This window comes from Anguilla rostrata, chromosome 6 (genome assembly GCF_018555375.3).
Source record: "Anguilla rostrata isolate EN2019 chromosome 6, ASM1855537v3, whole genome shotgun sequence".
In the NCBI taxonomy this organism is placed as follows: domain Eukaryota; kingdom Metazoa; phylum Chordata; class Actinopteri; order Anguilliformes; family Anguillidae; genus Anguilla; species Anguilla rostrata.
In genome coordinates this window covers 42,466,274-42,493,790 of record NC_057938.1, presented here as the reverse complement: position 1 = coordinate 42,493,790, position 27,517 = coordinate 42,466,274, and the positions used below count along the sequence as shown (strand labels likewise).

The 27,517-nt window shown below is 41.2% G+C and overlaps 1 protein-coding gene across 1 annotated transcript in view; it reads left to right on the top strand.

Annotated features, from left to right (window-relative positions):
• The first annotated feature begins 596 nt into the window (after positions 1-596).
• Positions 597-27,517, top strand: part of mboat2b (membrane bound O-acyltransferase domain containing 2b) — a 60,240-nt gene continuing 33,319 nt past the window's right edge. The window contains exon 1 of the mRNA XM_064339807.1: positions 597-867. Coding sequence (XP_064195877.1) covers positions 784-867 — 84 coding nt within the window. The 5' untranslated portion in view covers positions 597-783. The remainder of the gene's footprint in view (positions 868-27,517) is intronic.

Here is a 27,517-nt window from a genome sequence, read left to right as displayed (position 1 = left end):
AAATAAACCACACTGAATCAACCACAGAGTGTGTGTATGTCCGAAGAAGACTTGCATTTATTCACCATGAATAAGAATAGTATAGAAGCCAGCTTTTTTATTTTATTTTTTGAAAACGTAACAATGTCAGTAGAATACTAATCTGTTTATCAATGCATTTGGCTATTCACGTTTCAATGCAGTGTGTTGGGAAGTCAAATAAAAAAACACTAGTTTATTCTTCAGGTCTCATGTGATTTTTATATATAGGACCTCACATATTCATTAAAATTACACCAGTTTCAACCTACTCCTTTTTGGTAAACAGCTGCTCTGGGATGTAAGCACCTAAACAAGTCCAATTGTTTTAATTAGATTTTTCAGTTTCAGGAGGTTGTGTGTCAGTGGAATATTTTAAGAAATGAATGGTGGTGACGCGATTAATGGGTGGAAAGAGGGTTCCGCAGTGATTTGCCCCAGAATCTGTAGATCAACATTGAAGTGGCAACGTCATGTTTGTGATTGGGTGAACTTGTCATATTTCCATGTTTGATTGGCTGATGGGAGAATTGGTGTCCGTTTCTCACCGCCTACTCCTGATTCGTTGTTTTAAGGGCTGTGTGTCTCTCGGCGGTGCTGTAGCGCTGCTTATAGACGTAAGCGGTACAGTGTAGCAGTAGCCGTAGCAGCTGCGGCAGCAACACCAGCAGTTACAGTTGCAGCTGCAGAAACGACTCGGGGTGTATCGGGATTTCACGGTCTCAGGGTGAGAGGAGCAAGAATTCAATTAGCACTGACTGAATCATGGCTACTGAAACAATATCCTCGTGCACAGGCTCCAGTTTACTGCAGCCGATAAGCGAAATCGTCAATCTCCCATTGGATCAGGTAATGTTTGATCTTCATTAAAATCGAGCATTTTCTATGAATTGTCTTTCTGAACTGTTGCATAGGGCTGATTGCATAGGCTACCAGACGCTTTTAATGGAAAACAATGAATTCCGTACTACAGGGTAGCACGCAATGTAAGTATTGATGCTGTTGGTCACACGAAAGATTTTCACTGTGCTGGTTTTAAGTATGGTTCATCCGATTGTTAACCTATTGTTACCACATCACAAGCTGCTTATTCCCTTTATTTTCATTCATCCAAGTGGGAACGAACGACCATAGCGACCAAATGAAATTCCAGACATGTTGCAACGTTCCGAATTTTCTATCATTTTCTAAACATTTTTTCTTGGAAAATGGACAGGAAAGATGAACATCGCGAGGCTTTGAAATTTCCCCCCTCCTAAAAAAAAATGCGAATTTCCCAGCTGCTTTTGTGCAGATGGAGACGAGGACGTGAATTGTTCCCCTCCCGCCTGTCTGCATTTTTCAGTCCAAAACTTGGGTCATTCTGAAATTGTTCGTGTCGTATTGTTTCGAGATTTATATGGAGGCTTATGGCTTCCAACTGTTTACAAAAACTGAAGTTGGATCCTGTGTAATTTTCTCTCCGGGCGTTATTTTCGGGGCGTATACGCCTTCCTCTCATTTCTGTTCCTGTCTGGGACACTGACGTTTTTGATGCACTTCGTTACGCTATGTAGTTTGAGACGTTGAGCAACGTGTATATTTTTTCCGTCAAATCTTTGAGTTTACCATTCTTGTTACAGTATTAATTATAATCATATTGGCATGACTTTTGTGCAGGCTTATGCTTGTTAAAGCAACCATGCTCAGTTGAAAGATAAAGCCAATGTGCATAGGCTATAGTTCGCAGCTAGAATGTAATCACTGATATTTTTACATAAGTATTTTTCTGTGGTTTAAAATATTTGGTGCTTGCCCTTTTTTCAGAAAATTCAGAGGAAATGGAGCAACTCACCTTTTGCTTGTGGTTACTGTGTAACACTTTAAAAAAAAACAAGGATATACAGTTAATATGTAAACAAGCTAACCTTACATCATGTATCATGAATTTAAACCAGCACATTTAACAGACAGTTGGATAACTGGTACAACCCCACTTGATAACTTGTGTTGAATATGATTTTGTAGTTGTAGGAATATCCATTCTATGGAAGATAATAGAGTGTGTCATTAAATATACTGGTACTGTACTCTTTATTACTATACTGAGTTCTCTCCATCACAGCCATTGTGTGGCTCATCATTATATAGCATTAGATGCCTTAGCATTAATGTTTTAATGTACTAATTGACAAATGATTATTTTGTTCCAGCACAAATTCACTTTACATTGTAGAAATAAAAATTTATGTATAAGGAGCATCGAACCTAGGTGAGAATTGCTTCTTTGTAAATCTTTTAGCATTCAGCATGCATTGATGATGAACATTTGAACCTCTTCCCAAAAGCTGGACGAGCTGCATGCCCTTCTTTATATTACACTAATGGTCCACATTTTTCCCTTCGCAAAACCTTTCCTTTCCATAATATTGAGCAAATATGATCTTGTGTTGACAAAATGTTTTAGCAATGTGCAGATGAATAGCTTGACATTTTTGAGACTTTTCTCGATTGTAACAGTTGACTGCAGCAGTAACATGCACAGCCTCCAATAGACAGGAGTTATTGTTCATAACCCCTGTTTTCTCAATGAAGATTGGTTACCATGGGAACTACTGGTTAATTCTGTACTCTCTTGGTGGTAAGCCAGCTGAGAGAAATGCTCATTTGCACTGGAAAGTCTTTGGCTTAATTTATTTAAGCATCCACTATTATTAGCTACATTGGTGGTCAATATGCAGTCTTTTGGCTCTTTCCTAATAGTCAGCATAAAAATATTTGCATAAACTTTTGTTTTTTTATGATAAAAAGAGGATCTGAAAGTTGCTATTTTTTGTACTGTTGTAGTTTGTTTTAAATTGCCACCAGTAATCTCATATGTGGAAATTGTTGTACTATCATTGTTAGTTATGTCTTTTTTGTTATTGTTGCAAAAATACAGAAAGAGATGATTCAAATAAGCCTTCTACAGTGCCTCCATTCCATATTTTTTTCTTAAACAAGGATTGATCTTGATATTTGCTGTCCAGCACCTCTTTTTAATGTCTGAAACTATTTAATGTCACCCCGTTGTTTTTAACCTGATAACCCTTAGGTGAGCATAGCCCATTCTGGACCATTTTAAGAGAGGTGACGTGCCTTATGTGCAGTCGGAGTAGATGGTCCTGGACATAGAAGCGTACTGGTCTTTGTTTGTGTGCTGCCCCTCCACCCCCTCCACTCCCAGCAGAGAGGCCTTTAGGACACGTGGATGTCGGAGCCCAAATTGATTATCCACCCAAAAACCAAGCCACCTTGAAAACTTATATCTGGCTTTTCATCGATTTATTTTTTTGCCTTCCTGCATTCACACCACAATGTTCTGAAGACGCATGGTTGTAGGGAACCATGCGTCCCCCCCCCCCCCCAACCTTGAAGTATTAACAGTAATTGGACCATGAAGTGTCATGTTCCTGTTCAAGATGCATATTTCCTCTTTTGACTTTTTTCACCCCATCATAGATTTGGAATCCACACTTTTTTGCCTCTTAAAGACATATGCATGCTTTTTTATTTGAAAATATAATAAAATGACTATGCTAAGGCATATCTATGCTGCACTGGAAATCTCAGTCTTTACACTATTTCAACAAATTCATGGACATTTACCTGTATTTGTTATTCTAAAATGTGTTCAGGATGTTTCTGGGTGTGGCACTTTTTTGTGTGGGAAGGGGTGTGTGTGGCTACAGAGCCTGTGGTTTGGGAGAGCAAAGTTTTTGTTGCTAGTTAGCTGCTGCAATGGTAGATGATGCTAAGAAGTCTAGATACAGTAAAACAGAAAGACCAGCCAACAGGGCTCATTCAGAAACTGAAACTGTTGAAACCGTTTCAACCTTGAAATTACTTGGTTTTGGTGGTGTCAGCTGGAATTCGCCAAGGAGATGAAAAGCAATGCGGCATTGGCCTGTTTGGGTAGCATTTGTTTCAAAGTCTGTTCTTCCATCAAGATGCCCCCCCCGTGGGAAATGCTGGTACTGTTGATAGTTGCAATGTAGCTAGCTTGGTAATTCACCTGCATTTATTTCAATCAGGGGAACTTAATAACAAAGCTAACAAAGTTGCTAACTTTGGACTAAAAGGCAATGGATAACTTTTTCACTTTACAAGTATATTAGCTATTATAGACATATGGCCTGCTAATGCTATTTATTCCACACGCGATTCCATGTTTACATCCCAATTCTAACTAAATGTCCAGGAGGTTATTCCATGAAGCAGGATTGGTGATTTAGCTGGATAACTGCGCGGTGTAAAACAGAGCAGCTTGTTTTACTTCAATCCATGCTCCATTTGGGTGGGTTTTGAGTTTTACTCAGTGCAGTTGTCCAGCTAACTCAGTAATCCTGCTTCGTGAAACAGGGCCCAGAATAGCTAAATGCCAAATGAGGAAAAACACAAAGTAGCTGCAGCAGCACTATACGGAGTAGCTACCGTAAGATGTTCCCACACACTAAGGGTTACTAAATTACTTACTAAATTACTTTTATTGTCTATATAGAATCATTCATGTTGCGAAAATGCCATTTTCAACTCTGACCACCTCACCTCTTCGCTTGATATTTTGCTTGTAGTGCTCGAAAGTGTGTCCTCAACGGAGGTGTGGGTGGGGTTGAGGACGAAGGAGCAGATTTTTTGTTCAAACACAGAGTCTACAAGGGCTGCAAAATCCTACATGGTCTATCTTTAAAAGGAATTATTATTATATGTTTGATCCATTGGGCCTATTTCTTCGGTTGCTCATGAGTTTGTATTTAATATTGAATTGGGCTATTGTGTTTCTTAGTAATCATTTATTATTTATTCACAAGCAGCAACAATGATTTACATTTTGCCATTCATGTTGATGTAATACGTGTCTCTTCCTGTGTAACGTATGCAGTATGTATGTCTCTTCCAGTGAGTGATGGCAAATGCTAGCACACACTGGATTCATTATGACTCTAATGGGAGTATTTTCATATTATGGAGGGGGGGTTCTGTGTTCTGTGACCCATAGACATCACCAGCTGCCGGGCTTGTTCCCTGGTGATGCTCTGCCAGGCCTGTAATGCAGTATGTTCAGTTCCTGTTTGTTTTAGGGGATTTTGCCATTAGTCTTTTTTTCAGCAAGGCAAACGCATCTTCAGTTGGATTTAGGTTGGGTGATTGACGTAGCCAGTCAAGGAAAATGACCCTGAAATGAACCTTTTTGGCCCTGAAAAACTACTTGGTTTAGCAATATGTTTGGGCTCATTGCCCTGCTGCAAGGTGAAGTGCTGTCCATTGAGTTTTGAGGCATTTGGTTGGATTTGGGCTGATATTTAGATACACTTCAGAATTTATCCTGCTACTGCCATCAGCAGTCACATCATCAGTAAAGACAAGTGAACCAGTTCCTGGGGGTGCTTTGGATCATGACCAGTTCCTTTTTTTCTCCACACTGTTCTCTTTCCATCACTTTGGCACAGGTTAATACTCATCTGTCCATAAGAATTTGTTACAAAAATCTAGTTTTTTAATGTACATTTTTTAAAGCAAACTCTAACCTGGCTATTTTGTTCTTGAGGCTTTCCAGTGGTTATGCCAGTGTATATGTCACACATTGAATCAACTGTAGCCCTTTTATTAGATTTCTTGTGCATGAAATAACGATGCAACAACTCGCAGTTTGCCAAGAAACAGCTGAGCAAAACTCCAATTTCTTTTGGTCCCCTAGAATGGGTAGTCTGCGTATAAAAAGGGATGTTATTCCTACACTGTTCACATGGTACAGATGTAATGTCCTCAAATTAAAGCTGACAGTCTGCACTTTAACCTGATGTGCATTGTTTAATTTCAAATCCAGTACAGAGCAAGAAGTACTTGTACCTGAGTACAAGTTTATTTGTCTTAATGATAAACTGAGTATATAGGCCTTTATTGCTTATTGTTGACTCAGTCTGTTCCCTTTAATTTCATACCCATTTCTGTTTCCCCACCACCTCCTCCCATTTGGTGATTTATTGTCAATGATGAGCTGCAGTATATGCACGTCAATAACTATATCATATCCTAATTATGAACTAACTATATGCAGCATAAAACTACACACAGGGCTTCCTACAACAATCTATAATCAAGGCAGCCCATCTTAACTAAACAATGGTATCACCTTGATTATCCTTTTGGTGGCGGGGGTGGGTGGGGGGTGCTTACATTTTCTGCATTAAAATGGTGTGTGACCGATTAAAAGCTGGATACAACAGTAGGATGTATTTTCAGCAATGTGGCACAGGGAAACATGGCTGCTTGAAGCCCCTTAAGTGAGGTGCTATCATCGTACCCCTGAGCAAAGCAACCTTAACTTCTCTGCAGCGATGGTGCCAGAGACAAGTGGACACGTTCACCTACGTTGCTTGTCAGCTGCATAAGTGCACCTGTTAAGCAAATAAATAATGAATGACATTAGCACCAATTCTTTTGACTGAACCCTGTGGACTTGAATGCTCTCTTAACACCTTCTACAGTATTGATGAAGCAAGAAAAAAAGCAACATCACCTGTTTCATGAGCTTGCGTTCGGTTTTAAGCCCTTCCTGCTTTGGCCTCGGAATCCATTGCCCCCCCCGTTTCTTGTTTTCTTCCATGCAGATGGGGGCAGTGGATCCCGAGTGCATCATAGTGTCTGTGTCGCCATTTGCATATTGTGTACTCCCTTGGGTGCTTCTCTCAGCAGGCCGGCTCTTTTTGTTTACCTTGTGCATTTAATTTGCCATTGGGCTTTAATGAGCTGGCGAGGCGCTAGGGGCTCAAAATAAGTTGCACTTTTGCGATCCTGGAGGGCTGCAATGCATAGAAACCACAGAGGAGGGAAATAATGCAGCTCATTTGTTAGTCAAATTTTCTTGGCCGGCTTGAATGGTGCAGTTGAGGTTCCCCGGTGCTGTGGATGGCACTGCAGAACGGCGATCTCCGCGTTCGAAGATTAAATATCGTGACGTGATGACGGAGCGCCAGGTGTTCGGTGTGGCCAGAGTGTCGTAAAAGGTCGACGACGGGTAGGGAGCTGTGAGATAAGCTTGTGTTGTTCTTTGTTTTGTGTGCCGCTGTCACTCCTGTATGCAAACTCCAATTTTAAAAAATGAATGGTTAGAAGGTAGACCATGTTGACCATTCAGTCGCTAAAAATATGCATGTTTTACTGGTGACGCCTCATGGCCCAGAATTCAGTGCAAACAAAGAGGGCAGTGTCTGCCGCACAGTCCTGTGAGAGCTCCTTGTGTTTGACATTCCTTTTTTTATTTTCTCGTCTGCCCTTTTAACTTCGCTTGTTCGCTCTCCGTCTCTGGTTGGGACCTGCGGTTTTGTGGAGGGGGCACGCTCTTTTTCCACTACCCCCCCCCCCCATTCTCTCTAGGGGGCCCGGGGCCCTAACACCGGGCCCCCAGGCCTACAGGCTCGGCTGCTATTTGCCATGACTCAGCACTTACTTGATCAATGAAACCGGTGGATTACGCACTTGACTTCCCTCACCTGGTTTCCTTGGCCTGAATTTCACTCTGAAGAGTCACTCTGTGTCATCGGCTTTGTCTCCGTAGGATAGCTTGGTTTTTATGATCTGTGCTTCAGGGTGCATGAGCAAGCCTCGTTTTGTATTTTTTTTTCCCTGTCTTATTTCCAAATATTCCTTGTGATCTTAGATTAATTGTTATTCTATCCTAAGATGGACATTTTTGGTATGCTTTTTTGTTTTGTTACACTGTTATTTCAAAAATTTGCTACACATTTGTCATTCAAGGTTGACTTTGTTTGATATTGTCTTCATGAGGTCACTCTGTGAAACCATTCAGTGGTGAACACTGAACAAAATTACAGTTACTGCAGCTTGGTAATATTTTTATATTTTGTGACTTTTTTTGTGGAGTGTTTTTTGTGGTCTCTTTTCAGCTGAGTGTGAATGGAGGAGTCCTGCTGTGGTGTGACTCAGCTGGAGGGGAATGGGAGATTAGATCGCTTATAGCATCATGTAGGAAGCCTGGTATGGAATCTGACAGCTCCAAGAATAACTTGCACATAGCAGCTTCAAATGGTCCTAATTACTCTTACTCCCCGACTTGTGAATGATGCATCAGTCTAACACCCTGCATTGTAATGCATAATGCATTCTGCGGTTCATAACTGACTCTCTATCTTGTTTGTTCGTTATGTTTCTAAGAAATCGCAGGGCATTGCAAATTTGTTTCTGAAGCCGATAAGTCAAATTCTTCATAAGGTCAGCTTCCCAAAAATCTGCCAAAAATTCTGTTCTCTGGCATATACTGTATGTTGTGTAAATTGATTGCCTGGGCCAAGGTCTGCGTGTGAATTGCACTGATTGGCCATCTCTAGGAACGTGAAACTTTTATGGGTGTGTCTTTCTCTTATGCACCCCAGTGTAAAAGAGCTAGTGTAAGAGCTTGTCACAGTGATGTCACTATTGATCAGCACTGCTGAGATTTATTTAATAAAAATAAAGTGGATTGGAGTGGGGTTTCGCTTAGCTCCTCCCCCTTCCCTGTAACCACGCTCATAAAACTCGGAATTTGCATCAGGTGGTTTTCTCTCAGGCAGCTGCAGTTTTACTTGAGGCCCATTTCAATGTAAAACAACCCAGAAAGAGCTGGCATTTGTTCAGCCAGAAACGGAGGACTGTATGCTTTTATTTAGAGGACAAAATCTTGATAATATTGTTCCAGGTTTTGTTATTTATAGGTTAGGGTCTGTTTCTTGGGGAATCCTTTTTTGTTTTTCATTGTGCAAAAGGACATTAGGGACTTTAAGTTCTGTCGCTCAGAAAGGGGTACAGGGTAACTGGCCTAAATTCAGTAGGCTACTGTTCACCTGATACGACTTCATACAGAAAGGACTGATGTATAGGCTTTTCTTTCTGGGCCTCAATGGCTTGTGCACTGCTTGTCTTTGTTTCATTCACAAGCCTCTGTGAAATCATTGGGCTTTTATACCAGTGTAGACTTGAAGTGAAGGCTTTCAACACAAACACCTAAAATACCTGCCACCTTTCAAAAATGTGAACCCGACTCGCTGTAGAATTTGGAGATGTCAACCAGTACTGCTCTGTACTGCGAGAAGACACTAAGCCAGATTTATAACTTTTTTTGGTTATATGTCCGTGTCTCTTCGCTCACTTATTTGGTGTGTTATTACCAAAACTGGGCCGGGCTTTTTTTTTTTTTTTTTGTTCCACTCTTTGTGACATAATTGACTGGAGGACCATTTTCACCTGGATGTCATTGCACACGCTTCCATTACAGAACTGAGCTAGAAATACAGCTGTGGTTTAATGCTGAGCAAGGCCAGTGTCAGCCGACTGTTCATTTATTAAAGTGTTGATGTATACCAGTAATAAAAGCACTTTATTTGGTCAAATTAGTGGATTTACACATTTTTAAACACCTTTAAAAATAAATGTGTTTTTGAACTCCATACTAATTCCATCCAGTTTAGCTGCTTTGGAAGAATGAATTAAAATCTCAATCTGGCAGCTGTAATTATTGTTTTTATTTTTATTTTACAAACTTATTTTACAGGCTCAATGCACATTACAACATCATTGTAAATGTGCCAGTATTATCCAGTTGGCTAGCTTTCAACTGCAGTCCCTGGGCATATCAATGTCTATGAAACCCCTTTCGGAAGAGCACACAAAATGATACTTCAGTTTCCTTTTCTTTCCTAGATTATAAACTGGCTTCCACACAGACATTGCTAATGTTAAATGTGCATTGGCCTTCAGCGTTTAGCCGTACAGTTAGCTTATGAACATGGATTGAGGGCCAGTTGACCTTCGACAGCGCTAGATTGAATCAGTCGTTAGGTAGAGGCTAATTGTGACAATTAATACTCTCAAAGCAGTCGTCTCAATGTGGTAAGGGCCAGGTTAGCTCTCTATGCAAACACAAAGGCTGCTCAGTGAGGAGGAGGAGGAATCTACTGCTTTATGGCTGGAGCCGCACGAGCCACTTGTTCCAAGGTGACCTTGAACATGTGACCGTTTTCTTGCCATTTTTATTTACCTTGCCAGTGTGATTGGCACACACATGTGTCAGCAGTTTGTAACCTTAATGTTGTTAACTGAAGAGGCTGGAGGATGGGGCATATTTCTCTTACTGAGAGGACATTAATTATGAAGTATTACTGGATACGAACAGCCTTATCCAGGTCCGCTTATGTAGGTTATCTGAACTGTTATCCAGCTAGAACATGACTGCACTAGTCCTCTTGTTAAAATACATGGATTTGACGAGCATGGGGAAAATGTGTTCAAATGTTTCTGCACTAATGACACCTTTAATAATTTAGAAAGCAGGTAAAGGTATAATGGTCTTTTCTTGAAAAATGCACCATTTTAGTCCTACCTTTGTCTATGATGATCTGCTCGGTGTGCTTCACAGTACAGCCTTTATAGCCTGGGAAGGAGTGCGCTGTTGGTATTTTCCTTGGTGGCAGTTTTAGTGTCAATACTGTTATTGCTTTTATTTAAATTTGATGGTCACAATTGCCTTAGCAATACATCGTCAGAAGTGCGATCATGCCAATAAAGCATATTTGAATTATAATTTGACTGTCTCCCCCCCCACCATGAGCTCTGTGTCTGTTTCCATTACACTGACTGAATATGAAGGTATTCAAATGCATACACATTCAGCACAACAACTCTCTGAATAATCTCTGCAAGCTGAGGCTCTCTGAATGCAAATCACACCCGTTTTTCCCTTGAGGTTGTTGTCCTGTTTTTCCACACTGCCTGAGAGTCGAGCGAAGAGCTTGTAATGGAAACCTTGCCAGTGGCCGTTGTCCAGGCAAGAACACTTAATCGGGTTTGATTGACTTGTTAATTGAATAGTTAAATATCTCAACATTTAATTTGCTGTACGTTCTTTTGAGAGCTGTTGGAGGTTTCTGCGCTAATCTTCAACTCAAGATGTTGACTCGACATATTTTTGTTCGTCTTCCCTTGAATGAATTTGGAATGGCTTCAATTAAGCTTCATTCATTGTTCGATGAACTGTTCAAGGCACCATTGAATAGCTAGGTAGCCTGAATAGCTGAAGTGAAATCCATACCTTTATTAACTAATGTGGTTAACAGACTCATGTAATTATACTTGCTAACAGCCAAACTGTTGTCTGTATCTCTAACATCAATTACTTGCCAAAAGAATGGGCAACTGATGTACTTAAATAATAGAAAATCCAGATATTCAAGTAGTCAGTTAACAGCTCAATTAACCCCATTTACTTCAGAACTCAGCTACAACCAAACCTACGTACATACTGGGTTTCCTGAGCCATGATTGGGAAGCATTGCTCTTGAGGAGAATTCATGTTTGTTTTTTAAGCTAGTCCATTCATTGGCTAGAAAGGACTAAATGGATTCTATCCTCCAGATACAAACATCGTGGTCCGAGAAAGCCAGGCCAAACTCATAGCCTTCATCTCTGTAGTATATGACTGTCCCATTTGCCTGCCCTGCTGTAGAGGCAAAGTCTGGAACAGCTGGAATATGGCTGGGAGAATTATTGCAGTCAGAATATAAGAGTACAGAGATGCATGCAATCAAAGTAAGCTTAAAGGAGTAGTTCACCCAAAAATAAAATAAAGCTACTGTATATTTCCACTTCCCTCTAGTGCTGTCTATCCATCCAGAGTTTTGCTGAGATTTGACGAGTTTTCTAGGTGTCCGCTGCAGCTCTGATACAGTGGACCTCAACGGAGTCGACTTTTGTGGTGCTCAAAGTGCAAAAAACTTGACATTTTAAGAAGTCAACAGCAACATCTCTTTCCAAATATAATGCCACAGTTACTCATGAAAATCCACTAAGGTTAATTTTTCACTGTTTCATCGAGAACTGCTTTCTCTTCTGAATTACGTCAACTGCGTATATCTGTGCAAATATCAACCAAAGCACACCAGCAGAGCCAATGCTCTTTTGAGGCATTGTTTTAACCCTGTTTCAACAGTGCTGACAATGCATCCCAAAAGACTGGCGTGCTTCAGTTGAGACTTTGCGTGGATATACACAGTTGGCATACTTTGGCAGAGAGTAGTTTTCGATTAAACCGTGTCATTATGTTTGGATAAGTGGCTTTGCTGTTGATTTTTTTTATTTTTTTTTGTAAATTGAGCCCCGTTGAAGTCTGCTGTGTCGGCATGAGCTTCAGTGGACATCTAGAAAACTAGTCAAATCTCAGCAAAGCCTGGATGGATAGATACTAGCACTCTGGTTTAGTAGAAATATAGCTTTTGCTTATTTTTGGGTGAACTGCCCCTTTAATTCCGCCTGCTAATTTTGTAGACTCCTTTGTTTTGGTTCTCATCGCACTTTCTCAGAAGTCCAGGCTTAAGCGTGGTTATTGAAATTTGAAAGTATACAGCGGACTCCTGCTGTGCACCATTGTTGACCTTTTAACATTGTTGGCTCAATATTTACTGTGGGGCTTTTCTCTCACTTCAGAGCTTGGTTTTCCTCTGTGATCTTCAGGGATTGTGAAGTAGCCAGCCGTGTTTGTTCAGAGCAAGTGAGCAACCACACAGTAATGGATTTATTGAAAGCATACAGTTGATGCTGGGGTGAAGTGACCCATAAGGACAGATTGTAATACACAAAGTGGAGACAAGACTATGTCTTTTACAGTACATCCCCCCAATGTCCCAGTGTTGTTCTCTGTGTCTTTAGTCACCACAACAACCCCCCCTCCCCCCCCCCGTAGCACAGTTATTATCACTTGGCTTTGGTTTTGGAAGTCCACACACTAAACTAATTTCTGTCCATCTACCCCTATTGGTCTGGGGGTTCTGACCAAGTGCATAATAATAATGTGTTGATTTCATTTAAGAAGACTTGGTGACCTTTTAAGACTATTTTGTGATCATTTATGTGCTGTAATTTCTACATAGTGAAACTAAAAATACTCTTTAATAGAAGCTGAGAAACTGCACCTTCACCACATGTGAATTGTTCGATTACAAATATAAAATTGTGGAGTGCAGAGCTGAATCAAGAAAAAAATGTCTTCGTACCAAACATTACGGAGCTCACTGTATATGGAACTGACATTTAAACTAAGCTTTGTTTTCAGGGAAAGAAAAAGCTTTTTTTTAAACAACAAAGCAGCAGAGTAATTTGAAAGGTCTGTCGGGATTTGGAATGCCTCTAATGCAGAATATATTCCAGAGACTCTCGCTGACCTCGCTGACCCCGTTACTCGACCTTCTCCATCAAGCATCGGCGAAATAGTCTCAAAGCTCTTCTGTCCCTGTGGCTTCATGTTTTCATGGCACCTGCCAGACAGGACATCTCTGCCCTTTGCATGTTGTGGTGTTTCACTGAGCATGCGCTCTTTTACATAATCAAAATTTCATAACTCATGTCATTTCACTTCTGCTGGCTCAGTAATTCAAATTAATATTCAAAATAGTTTTCCCGCCCTTTAAATATTGCGTCAAATAGAAGTTTGTCTTCTTAAAATACGGCTCAGTGTAAAAATCCATAGCACTGTAAACCTAGCCACCGTAGTCTGTCATCCAATAAAGCCATTACTGAGTATCTCAGCAACTCCTGCTTTGTCACCAAGAACATGTTCATGTCCTGTTTGGTCAAAATTGCATCTGTCACTTGCATGCACGCCTGCACTCACACGTGCACGCTCTCTCTCACACAGCCCTTCTCATATCCCTTCCTCATATCCTTGCAAGTCTTGCTCAAGTGCAGGAAAGGAAGTTTTTATTAAATCATGGCTGCTATTGCATTATATCTTAAGTGCTGGGTCTCCTTGCGTTAAAATGCAACCTGCAAATCTGCGTCCAGGATGCAGCCTATTGTAGTCCTGAGTCCAGTATGCTATGATCAATATTAGATTGAATCGCCCCCTAAATAACAGTTTTCTATTGAGTTTGATAGGGCGGTTTAATTCTAGGTCAGTGCAAATTAGGGACAACTGAAGATCTATTAAAAATGCCAAGCATTCACAGAAAAGAGAGCTGGTCCAGTTGGAAGGCTAACGGCTTTTTTCCCTTGTGCGTCTTGCATTCAGTATGCCTTCGATTTGTATTCATGGCGTGCGATGCTGTGTCCAGTGGGAATAGGATCATCATTCACTGCATGAGTGGCCATGGAGATGGGGTCAAGGGTTAGGGATGGGATCTTCAGAGAAGCACTGGGCCGTTGCGAGTCGCTGAAATGAAGCATTATCGGGCATCGCCATCCTTTAAGGGACTTACAGTGAAAGACTGCTGTTGCCAGATTAGTAGGGGCTGAAAACCTTAGATTTTTGTTGTAACCTTCGATTTGTGGACCCATTGCTTTCTTTTAAAAATGTAACCTTTTTTAAAATGGCTTTTAATATCTGCTTATTTTGTCTGCACGTATTATATTTTATCTTCATATTTTTGTGAAGTGTCTTTGAGTTCCACGAAAAGCGCTATATAAATAAAATTAATTATTATTATTTCCTGCTCCGGGGCTATCTGGCTTTCTGATGCCAGTTTATCTTTGGCATGCAGAGGGTGCCCGTGACTGGTTTGCCACCCGTGACTGGTTTTCCACCCGTGACTGGTTTGCTCAATGTTTCTGGCAGTGATCAAGCCTGGGAAGCTGAAGCTGCTTGGTGGCTGATCTCCATTTGAAATTGGTTCTTTGATTTCAGATGAACAAGGGATGAATGAAGAGAGATACTTAAAAAAATTTAGATCAAATTTTCTCAGTTTAAAGATGGTATTTATATTGTTGTCAGTTTACTTAATTGTTAATGTTTGATGGACCATTATAAACTGCACTGCACCTGTGTCCTTTCTGCGAGTCCAGGGTTTAGTGTGATATATACACATCCTTTGTCAATATGCTGTAGGTTGTTATCTCTCTCAGCTTATTTATTTACTGATTATACTTAGCTTTACAGTGTTGCACATGCTAATGTAAAATCTGTTTTAATCATTAAAGAATTATGGTGGTGTTTACCAGTAATAAGTATCCAAGAATGATGGTTGTGTTTACCGTTAATAAATCATTGAAGTAAGTACTTTGGTAAGCAAGTGATATTTAGCCATTACTCTGCATTAAATGTGTAATGGTTGTTTTCTATGCCATTGACTTGGCTTGTGATGGACATGCAAGTTCTAGAGGTGCCTAACAGCGTCTAACATAGCTAGTGTTTAAAGAGAAGGCCATGTAATCAGGAAGTGTTTAGTCATCTGAGAGTAGCCATTCCACACAAAATACCAACCATTTCATTCCCTGATTGCATTAAAGTGTTAATGTGATGATTGAACCCTTGTTGTTAATGACCGTGTTGCCACAGGCAGCTGTTGTTAAACATCCATACATTCATTAACGTTCCTCATGCAGAGGACATCTCTTTTGAGGGAATGTGGAACATGGACTTTTTGAGAACAGCACTTGAGAAATTGAATAATAATAATATAAATGTATTAATTAGCCTGCCATTCAGTAGCTACGTGTTCATTGACCAACGGCCAGGCTGTGTGGTAGCCTAGCTCTGTGGCCACATGGCTTAAACCACACGGGGCTTGGCACGGTCAATATTTGGACGGGAGACCTGAGAAAACCAGGCTGCTGTTGGAAATGGTGTCGGCGGGCCATTAATTAGTACCCCTTCCCTGGGGAAGGGGTGCAGCCCAGCGATTTGACACTGCACTCAAAGAAATGCTGCTTAGGCTGAGACTGCAAATGCAAACCGGCAGCCTAAAACTGAAAGTCGTAGCGTGGCTGATTTAGCTTCACAGAGCTCTACAGCAGCGCCGTAGCCATCTTTGTTGTCATTGCCTTGTCCCTGTGGGGTGTTACTGTTGCTTACTCTACAATGCCGCTCCTGGAGCAGCGCTGCTGTTCCATGTTCAAATGCTAGTAATCCACTGTGCGCAACACGTTTGAAATTTGATTTATTACCGGCGACACTGGTCACATTTTAGTCAAGGCGGCATGGAAACATGATCACGGCGGCCATATTTGAGTTCTCTACGCAGGCAAAAACCCCTGAGTACTCGTTAAACGTCCAACGGCACCTATTGAAAGAGCTGGGATGTTAACCCCGATGTCCTGGTCAGATTCCCAAACTATCTCTCTCCATCTGGCCACCTAATTATCTCACCTGCAGTTTATTGGCTACACAGTCCATTGCATTTGCTATGGCCGTATTGTTTCCCCAGGTTGCCCCTGTTAATGACGGATTCATTCTCAGATGACCTTCCTGGTTAAATGAAAGGGCAATGTATAAATGCTAATGAGTCTGATGGATTGAGATATTTTGGTTTGGGTGTGCCATGAAGATAATCTGCTCGTCAGCATTGACACAGGTTGATTCAAAACAAAAGCTGATGTAAGTGATCATTCTATCCAGGCTGATGTGCAAGCTGTGCTATTCTCGGAGGTGATTGGTTCACCTTGCGTCCACACTTGTGGCACAACTAAAATTTATATGGCTTTATCTCTCTGATGATGTTCCAACGTACTTTTCAGTGAAGAAGTCCTTATAATAAAGTCTGAACAGCTATCCTGAGCTGCATGACCAATGTGATAATGCATCTAAATGGGGCCATTCATAGATTAGCTGACTGAAATGGAGGTGCGTTGCGTGGCTAGGTTTTCTTTTCCTCTCCCAGCATTCAGATTAATTGTTGCTACTAAGTAGGTTGCTGTGCTGTTTTTTGCACGGTGGGGGCTTTTCCACTTTTAGAAACCCGGGAGCAAGCGCCACGAGCTTGCCAAAAAGAAAGGAACAGCTACTGTTCTTGTTTCAGTCGCTTTAGCCTTTCACAAGCCCTCTCCTGGCTGTTCTCCCCCCACTTCTGGCCTATTAGAGTGGGATTAAGAGCTATCAAATTTCCTTAAGAGAACGGTGAACAGTCTGCCAGCACAGAAAGTAGAAATGTGGATGTTTATTCTTTTACAATTCTCTTTATTTTCAAACTCTGTGAACTATTCACCATTGATCTGTCTTGGTTTCAGGGTGCATTATATTCAATTATTATTATATTTATTTTTATGTATGCAATTTCAGGTCACCTAGTTCTACAATCCATGACCAGCCAAATGGTTCCAGTTTTTACTACATAAAAGCCCTAATAAAGCTTATTTGGCTGCACCCTGTATCTATAAAATACACTGGCAAGCTGTGCCAGAATCCGTGGATTACAAGAGCTCTTGCTTGCCTTGCTGCTGAAGTGTAATTATAAGATATTTCAGAGGTGTGCACTAAAATGCTGATCTGAACAATGTACATGAAAAGTAAATTTCAAGTATGAATCCGGGGAAATGCATTTAAATGAAATTGATGGGGCCCTTGAACGACCCATAATGAAAATGCATTAGAGGAACTATATAAGAAATGCTGACTATTCAGACAGCTTAATATTTGGTAAAATGTTTACAGCTTTGTTTGCGGTGTTTGTTTGGCTCAAGATTTATGCATTCATTTTGGCACAGTCACTGTAGAAATTGCATGGACTGATGTCGGCAGGAGTAGATAACAGAAAGATGGCCTGTAACTGTTGTGGTAGCAATGCTGTGAACTGTGATTGAACAGCATTCAATCCCTATTCCCAGCCCTATAAAAACCATGCATCTGATTCAGAATTTCTATATCGCCACAAACCCTGGCACCTTATATGAACCTCTCTTCAGAACGAGGTCTTGGGATGTTACGGCACATTGCATGTAAAATATTATGTTTGTGTCTCACTGTCTCTCTCCCTAATGCACACACACATAACCCATAATGGTTCCTATCATCCATTCAAGACATTTGTTCCTCATACATTCTGTTAGCACTGAAGTGTGTTTCAGGTACTCAGTGTCTGTGATTCAAAGGTGGCCCCTACAGCCCTCTGTCTCTGTCTGTGTCTGTGTTTGTGTGCACAGTAGAGAGGGCCGTAATGAAAACTGGTCTGCTACTCTTCTGTACCTCAACCCTTAGTTTGCTGTAGGCTGAGGTCTCCTAGCAACAAGCTTCTTCAGGATGCCTTGTGGCACGGAGGCGGATTAGACCCATCAGCTGGCTGCTTTGTAGAGAGAGTGCATTTCCCCGTTCGACATCCTTTTTTTAAATTTCTGACCACTTTGAGACGGAAAATCAAAGGGTTCCATGTATCACAGCTGCGCATAAATAGCGCAGCTGCTAGCAATCAAAGCATTATTTTAATATATGCAGATGGTTTTTTTTTGCGTTTTCCTGCAACACGCGCCATCAATTTGGGAGGGCGCGGAATAACATGCCTGTCTTCTGAAGTGCCTGCAGCTGACGGCCGTTCATTCCTTTCCTCTCTAATCTGCCGGTTCAGCTGCATAGTCATTGTGCTGGAGAACTGCACTGGCTCTGCAGCCACCGCGGTCACGCTGGTGGCACTTGATAACAGCAGTTGCTTGTGTGTGAAGAGGAGGGGCAGAACGGCTTCAATCATTTTGATAGATAGATAGATAGATAGATAGATAGATGTTCGGCCACAAGGTGAATCGCTGCTCTCAGTACTAATGCATTTAACTATGCACACCACAGAATATTCTCAATCGTATCTGAAGTGTTTAATGATATTTAATTAAGATATTTTTCACATAAGGCTACACTTATTATAAAAACATTTTTGTATGCGGAGTTATTTTTTTCCTTGAAGGTTTTATCACTAGAATAGTCTCGGTCATAAACGGTTCACTTCAGATTTTTTTCTGACCTACATATCGCTACATGACTGTATTCTCTGTTTTTAGTCACTGGCTGGCTGATGTGTGCTTTGCTTTAATATTTTTCTTTTTTTCAAAGGGTGATGCTTCTCAAGAGTATCGTGGGTTCTGCGTGGACTGTACATACATTGACTGATTTCCCTCGCGGTCAAATGGCCAACATTGTCAGTGCAGCAAGCTTGCTTTACGCTGTTGGTAGTATTGTTGCTTTATAGGTGCATCTGTAAGAGTAATATAGATATATATTAAGTATATAGAATACATTGTCTCCATCTGAAAATTGGTGTGCATTGCATATCCAATGAATTTATCAGTGATAAGAATGTGAATCTTTAATTTATAAAACGTGTTAGACATAACACGATTTAGATATTAAGTTTCAGTGTAAATATGTTGTAAATGCCTTTACTCCTTGGAGAAAACAGTTATTGCTACGCTGCATTTTTAAAGAGAAAACTAGTTATCACATTTAATTGTTAGTCAAAGGTAAGGAAATTGACTGAATCTGGGCAAATGTGTGCGACTGGGCCCCTTTGTTTATAAACCTTTTTTTAGTTTTGGAGGTTTACTGAGGAACTGCTAGTTCTCACAGGAAGCCACAGACAAGCATTGGCTTGGTCTTTATGAAAGCAGACAGCCAGTGGGAATCCTGATTAAAGGTCTAAAACTACCCATTTACAGCTTACTTGGGCAATGGACAAATGTGACAGGAATAATGAGGGCAACGTTTGCTGCAAATGTTCAGGTCCAAAAAGAAAAAAGAAAAAATCCATTATGCATGATTATAATCCTTTTCCATGGCAGTTAGAATGTTTCAAGCCTTTTCTTTAGGATGCCAGCTCCGTTTTAGAGCAAAAATTTTATTCTTTGTGAAGTGCCAGAACAAATCCCATTCTGGCTGAATGACATATAATTGGAGCACTAATTATTATTATTATTATTATTATTTTAGCCAACCCATCCCTTTCTATTTCTCCCCATAAAACGTGGTCAATTTTACAGACTGACCTTTTCATCATGCTTTCTTTATATGCCTAAACTCCTCTCTTAGTAGAAAGACTTGTTGTTGTTGCAGTAGCACGGTTCTCTGATTTAGGCAGTTAAACTGAACAAGTTGACTGCAATCCTGCCTGTTCAAGTCTACTTAATGCTGAAGACCGTTGCATTAGGATAAACAGAGGTTTGATGTACTTTGTATATCATTTTAATTGTATTGGAATATGTCCAGAACAGAGTAGGTTTTATGATTGCATTATTTATGTTCACCTTCTTAATAATTATTGCAGCCGGCAAGTATATTTTTCTTCGTTTCAAATAATAAGGGGGATTTTCCACCATCAGCACATTCTTTGTGTGAACTTATTCAAATGATCAGCGTTCAGGAGGACCTTATCCTGTAAGGCCTACCTCTCATTGCTGACCCCAGTATTAGGAACATCAAGGTTGTTCTGTCTGTATTATGTAGCATAAGCTCACTGTTGGTCCTCAAGGCTTTGATATAGCTTCCTCCTTCCATCACCTTCACAATCGCCTGCAGCTATTAATATAAGTGCAATTGATTTGGGAATGACATTCATTTCACTTAAACATATTTAAGTGAAATGAATGTTTTTTAAAAGTCTAATCTATTTTCATGAATAATGTTTTCCAGGTTTAGCATACACTTATGTTTCTTTTGAGTGGCTTTGTGCGGACTGTTTTAAGGCCTTGTGAACATTTACCAGGCATTTTTAGTTCAGTAGCCTATGTCTTTAGAAGATGCCCTGATTCTTTTCCCAAGGGTATACAAGCCAGTTTATCCTCGCCACTTGTGAGGCTTTCCAAGATGTAGCGCGTTTGTTTCTGGCCTTAATTTGACCTTCCCAAGAACATCCAAACCTCCCTCGAGGTATGGCTTTCAAAAGATAAAAGTTCACTTCACGTGATACCGGGTGGCCAGGCAGTCTAGACGGTAACTAGAAACGTCAGCGGGCATGAATTAAAGAACAGACAGTGTGCGTTCGGGACGTAAGTGTGTGCTGCGCACGTGCGTGTGTCGGAGCCAGAGGTGTCAGACATGGCCTGATCGATAGCCCGTCGAACAGTACCGTGAAAGGTTCTCCTCTGAAAAGCCGAGTAGCAAACTGTGAAAGCGAAAGCGACCTCACCGGAATGCGCGCAGGTGCGCGCAATTGAAATTCAAAATACGCCGTTGACATAGTCTGCAGATGTACATCTTGGTTGTGGGCGCGTGTTTTCAGGGGAAGTTGCGCTCTGTGACTAGACAGTAAAAATCTGTTTGCGTCAGCGGTTTATGCAGTTAAAAACTAGTGGTTCGTTCTGCGCAACGCTGGTCTCTAGCCCATAAAAGTAATAGGCAGATTGTGCAGCTACAGTAACATGCGCAGACACATGCCCAGTGTAAAGGCAACCCTTACAGAGTCCACGGAGTCCTTGTTTGATTTGTATTCTGTTAGACTTGAATTAACACTGTACATTTTACTGTTCTCTTGTTTGTTCAGTGCTCCGTTGCTTTGCATATCTATTGTAAGCAATTATGTATCTCTCTTTCTCGCTCCCTCTTCCTCATTCTTGCCCTTCCACACTTGTATATATTGTTTCCTTGGTAAGGAATGCTGCTTAACAGCCGTATAGCTAATGCACGTATTTCTGTGCTGCTTTATTTGCTTGTGTAAGAATGATTTATTGGCCACGACATCATCTCTGCTTGCTTGCAGCGTTAATGTGCCCGAATGTGACGTGTGACTGTCTTTTGTTCTTTGTGGGTGGAGTGCTCCCTTGAATGAAAATGCTCTATCAGCTACGATAACTGTAGCCCCCAATCAGCTCTGTTAAATTTTTACTGGCTATGTATTTGCAGTGGGAATTCAAAGTTTTTCTTTGGGTGTTGGCTGTGCATATTACGGGAACTTCTGCAAGTTTCATCACAGCTTACGATTTGACATTCCGACTTCATACAGATGCTCGTTACTCATCTCTTTAGATCGTCTGTGTCACTGGCTTTTATTTGTTTAGACTCTTCTTTCAAGTGATTCACATTGCAAAAAAAAAAAAAAAAAAAAAAAATGCAGCAGTTGACGAAATTACTTTGACGTAAAGAAACATATCTGTCATTGCAATATCAAAAGTAAGAGCTGATGATGTACAGTCTGAATAGAACTTTCATATATCCCATTCAGGCCACAAAAAAACATCTAGATTTGTGATGGCGTTTCTTATAACATAACAGACAGTCAGGGAGGATTGTGTACCCTGGTATAAATAATGCAAGGGAAATGTAAGAACAGAATAAACGGAATGTAAAAACCCGCGCGCGCTAGCCGTTTATGGCTCCGTAATGTGAGGAGCGATGCTATCTTGCGGCAGTGTGTGAGCAGATTCCAGGGTAAACTCATCCTTAATTTATGAGCTCTTCTTCCCCCCGTCGCAAAACGAGGTGGCGGGCACAGTGCGTTACACCGAGCCGAGCAGGACGGGCTCAGCGGAGGAAGGGGCTCCATTTTGGAAGGGGACCAGAGAACATTGCGCCCCATGTTCTCAGCCTCCCTCGCTCTCACAGCCTCTGGAAACCTCCAGAACAACTGAAGAACCGTAGCCTAATGTGATGAATAATGACGCAGTATCCACATAGGTGCCAGAAACTGCTGTTTTTAATATTTTGCTCTCCACATCCTCTCCTTACTACTTTGCATTTTTGAACTTTGAACTTTGACCTCTCCTAGTTACAATAAAGTATCAAGAGATATAATATATCCTTCGTTACTGTTAAGAGTAAGGGTTATGGAACTGCGCAAAGAAAGTTGCCATTGCTTATTTTTAATTGGTTTAAATGTTAAATTATGCATTTGTTTTAAGCTCTCTTGTCTCTCACCCGACCTTATAACGTAAATATTTGTACATTTGCCATGATGTTGTGAACATATTTGCACTGACAGCAACCAGGCACAAACGTGGCAACCAGTAGCGTGTAAGGGGAACTAGCAGTTTTACAGGGCATATGACATTGTGACAGAATGACTGAATAAAGCTGGTTACCGTGGAGATCTGACGTTAGAAATCTGTGCCACTGTTGACATGGTAATGTTGCTGTCTGTGGGATTTTTTCTTGAGCATTATAATGTTAAAGTGCTCACAGCAATCTTTATCAGCCTAATTTGGATAATTTAGCTACCTGGCTTTAAAAAGCATTAAAAGCAAATTTGGAATCGGATTTGAAATCAGAAGTGAACTTTTTATGTCCTTAGGTTTTGTCGTGGAACTTCCTGTAAACTAGGCATGTTTATGTTTAACGAAATTGCAGTCTATCGTGTGTGAATACTGTACTGATTTGACAATAGGCACACTTTAAGTGCAGTTAAAAAAAAACTCTATTCTCTAAAAAACCTAATTTTCTGATTTCTCATTTCACCAACCCCATTTTACTTCTGGTATTTGTAGTTTAAGGGTTGTTCAGTGTTCGGGCCCTGCGAGTGTTCAGTGATTTGGGTTGAGCAGATCTGCTGTAGGCAGAACTTTGGGAACATGCCGACCCTCACACCAACACCCGTCGAGCAAGATGCGCCAGGAACAAAACCAGCTGACACCCTGCCCTCTTGCAGGAACCCGTGTCTGAGAGTGAAAATGGCAGGGTGATGTTGGTAGCCATTTTTCTTTGTCCAAAATGGCAAAATGGAGTAGCATTTTTGATTAAAACAATTTAGTGTGGCTCTTGTGTCTCCTCTGCCCTCTGATCTCTAAAGCCAGTGTTTGATCCTGTGCTGCATTTTTTTGATGTTGTTCACACTTCTTTGTTTAATTGCCTGCACTCCTGTATAATTTCCAATTCTGTTGATATGCTACAGTTTTGTCTATCAGTGTTTGGAGCACATCGGTTTGGGGGGCTCGGTCCAAGTTTTTGCACGACAATGTCACCTTTCAATTCTCACTTATGCATGATGTTCTGCGTGAGCAACCCTTCTTCCAACGAAATGGGTTTCCATTATTTTCTAGCGCCAATTTCTCTCTGCTGGTGAGCAATGATGGCAGTTCAATAAATGAATTCCCAAACCCCCCTTTTTCCACTGGGGGAGGAGGGGGGGGGGGTTTAGGCCTTGCTGGCTTTCTCTTCCATTTTATTATACCCAGGGTCAGAAACTAGCTCCCCATGTCAGTGTCTATTAAACGGGACCAATTTACCAGGCATACTGTCGTGTAGAAATCAAAAGTTGCTGAAAGTTCCCGAAACATGCATGGAATTTTGTGCGTTTACAGCAGTCACAAGCATTAGCTTCAGAATGCGAGACTTCAACTCCCACAAATCCCTGTTTTTCCATGGGCTACTTTGATAAAGAAAAGTCAATATAACACTCCTGAGTGACATACATTGTTTTATTAGAGATGTAGCTCTAACTTTGGTAGCCTTGCCTTTGTTAAAGAAAAAGACTAAATATTGTAATTGCTATTGTTTGTTCATTCAGTCACATTGTGAAATATATTTTAAAAATTCACAGGGCCAGGAAAGCACTTTCCCCATTCCAAATTTTCACATGGGTGATATGGATGTTTGACTTTTTTCATGAAATAAATGATATAATAATAATTTAAAAAGTGTGTTTTGTGCTTGCTCAGGTTAACTTTGTGTAATATTACATTTTGTCTAAAGATCTGAAACCATTCAATATGACAAATATGCAATAACAGAGGAAATCAGGAACAGGAGAATACTTTTTCACAGCACTGTAGAAAAATATTTTACAAAGCATGATCATGCGGTTCTGCGATTTTCATTTTCGTATAGTTTCGGGGGTAAAAAATAGTGTCTGGTAAAATGTCCAAGTGTCTGGTAAATTCTTTCATCCACCAGAGACAGTGGCTGGTTCAGCAAAAAGTCAGTTTCAGACCCTGCATACCCAGCCCCCAAGGAAAAGAGGAGTCTAATGACTCTGCAGGCATCGTTTACCTGGTTACGGAGGAGTTACCATGCCGATCGAATGGCGCATTAATGATGCACATTCAAATCTGAATTCACCGGCTTTGCCCTGTGGTACGGCTTTAAAAAACATTTGTGTGAACTCAAAATACCTGCAGTTCCCCCTCTGCTCCCCTCTTCTTGTGTAATTATTTCTCTTGTGAAGCTGGTGAAGAGCGGACCGTACAGTTGACAGAATAATTTATGGACCCTCAGCACGTGCAGTGCAAACGCCGGCTCTTGTTTTGGGTTTCCGTGCCTGAGATTACAGTGGAAAGCAATACAATGCTGTTTGCCCCAGTCTGTTTTTTCAAGGTTGCGGTGTAATCGCCGTCATTATCGTGTTGTTCGAGGCAGTTCTAAAGTGACAGATGGGCGGCCGCGTAAAACACCTCGGGCGTCGGGTGGCTTCAGTACATAACATGTTCTGCACACAGCGCTCTCATTATATGCCCTGTTTGTGTTTGTGTTAGTCTAACGGCCTGGAAGCTCCGGAAAGTTCTCCCCACCCTCCCCCCCCCCCCCAGTCTCCTGCAGTCAGCAGCAGCTGCAGCCCTCTGCCCATTGTGACGTAACGGGGCGCTGGAATGCTGCGAGAGCATTTGACCAGAGTGACAGTTTGCGCAGTGCAAAAATCGCCTCGCCTAGGCGTTCTCTTCAGAATTCGAAGAACACCATAGAGTATTAGCTCTTTTCCGGCTGAGGGAGGTTTTGGGTTATGCGGGTGTTGTGGACTCTGCCTGGCTCTCCGTTACCTGTGGTGCTCAAACAGTGGAGGGTGACAAGGCACTGATGACACCCTACCCACTGCCCCAGTGGCACCTAATCCTAAGTAGAGCTCCTTCGCCACCTCCATTCTCATCAATAAAAGAAGTGAAACATGAAGAAAATGCACTACTGGTCAGAAAGTTTTAGTACACCTGCAATTTTCAAGCAATCAGAGATAAAGAAGTGAACATGTTTTATTTTACAGCAAAAACAATATCTAAGTCTTAGATACATCAGAATAGAACCCATTTGCAGTAATAACTACTGAGCATATTCATGGCATTTTTTCTACAAGGGCAGTCATATGGTTCTGAAAGTTCATACCAGCATGGTTCGCACAGATGTGCTGCACTTGTGGGTTGCTTCTCCTTGGCTTTCCTGTCCAGGCTGTATCCAGTTTTTATACAGCCTTTATGGTCATACTTACCAAGGGGACCAGTAGTTCTGAAACTGACTGTACCCCCCTTACCTGGGAAAATAAAGATTATCTTGAATTGGAAATATGAAGACAAAGACTTGGTACGGTCATGAATGTAGCATTGCTGACCTCAGTGAAGTATAACATTGAAAATCAATGTCTATTGTTTTGGGAGTGCATGACCAATTAAAGAAATTAATTGGGCTCCCTCTGCCAACCTGGGATTTTGGCTCGGTTGCTTCCTGAAATCACAAACTCCTCTTTTATCTCAAATTGATTCCCTCTCTCAGGAACTGGCTTGCGTTCCCTCTGCCAAAGGGCTCGGGTCCACTTTAGGCTTTTTTTGTTTTTGGTTTTAAAGGTGCTGGGAAAATACTGGGCCCCAACATGCTAATGCCTTTGCTGAATTGTATAATTACAACACTTGTTTATTACATGATTCACACATTACAAATCAATTCAGAACCAGAACCACTATCAAATCTGGGAATAAAATATTTATAAAATCAGGCTTGGCAAACATCTACTGCAAAATGCTGACTGTAACTGATCACTTACTCTTGAAGATCACTTTAGTGACATGGTTTTTCCATGTAGGTCTGTATCATGTTACAAGCCACCTAATGAATCATGTCAGCGAAGCATTCAAATCTGGTAAGGTGGTGATCCGTTTAATCCGTTTTGGTTCAAAAAAAAGTGAACCACCTGACAGGCAAGCCCTATTTCATTTGGACATGTAGTATAGTGGTGTGGGAAGTGGGCTTGTAATGCAAGGCATTGTGGGTTCAGTTCCTAGCCAGGCTGCTCCCATTGTACCCTTGGGCGAAGTACTTAACCTGAATTGCTTCAATAAATATCACTGAGTCCCTCTGGATAAGAGTGTCTCCATGATATTTGTTGAAGCAATTCAGGTTGCATACAACAATGTATGTTTTTACATGCAGTGTCCTGGTTTCCACTCAGATGCCCTATTTGGACTGGGAAAAGGTTTTTTTTTCTCACTTTGGCTTTCCCTGGTAGCATAGCATGTGAAGTGGAACCTTTCTCCTCAGTGTCAAACACTGAATTAATTGCATTTGGGGCATGGTGAACATGGGGTTTGTGAAATTATGAATGGTGTGTGTGGGTGTTTGGGTTTTGTGTGAAATCGTGGATGGAGCCTGATGGTATTGGGGTCTGTGTGAAATGCTCTGTTGGGTGTCAGAAAAGGATTATAGGATCAGTGTGTAGAGCCATGGGTGAAAGGGAGATCAGAACCTTGTGTGGAACAGCACACGCTCTGAGGCTGGAATATATTAAAGTTGCAGATACACATTTTACAGAACTGACAACATGTACAAAATGTATTACTGGCACAAAAATTTCCAGTATTCACAAAGCAGTTTTCTCAAAGTATCTCCAGAGTAGAGTGAACTAGGGTCAGCTTTGCCTGTAGGCTCATAGTGGATAGGTTAAGATACGGACAGGGGAAACCTGATCCCAGATCAGTGCTCCTGCTCTGACTCACTTTAATAATATAGGCCCTTCGCTTCCCGGTTTTCACCAGGCTTTTCTTACTGCCATCAGAACTCATCCTCTCTGCAAAGATCTCCTCTGTGTGCTGCCTCTGTTTAATAGGGTGCAATTACCACATGTGC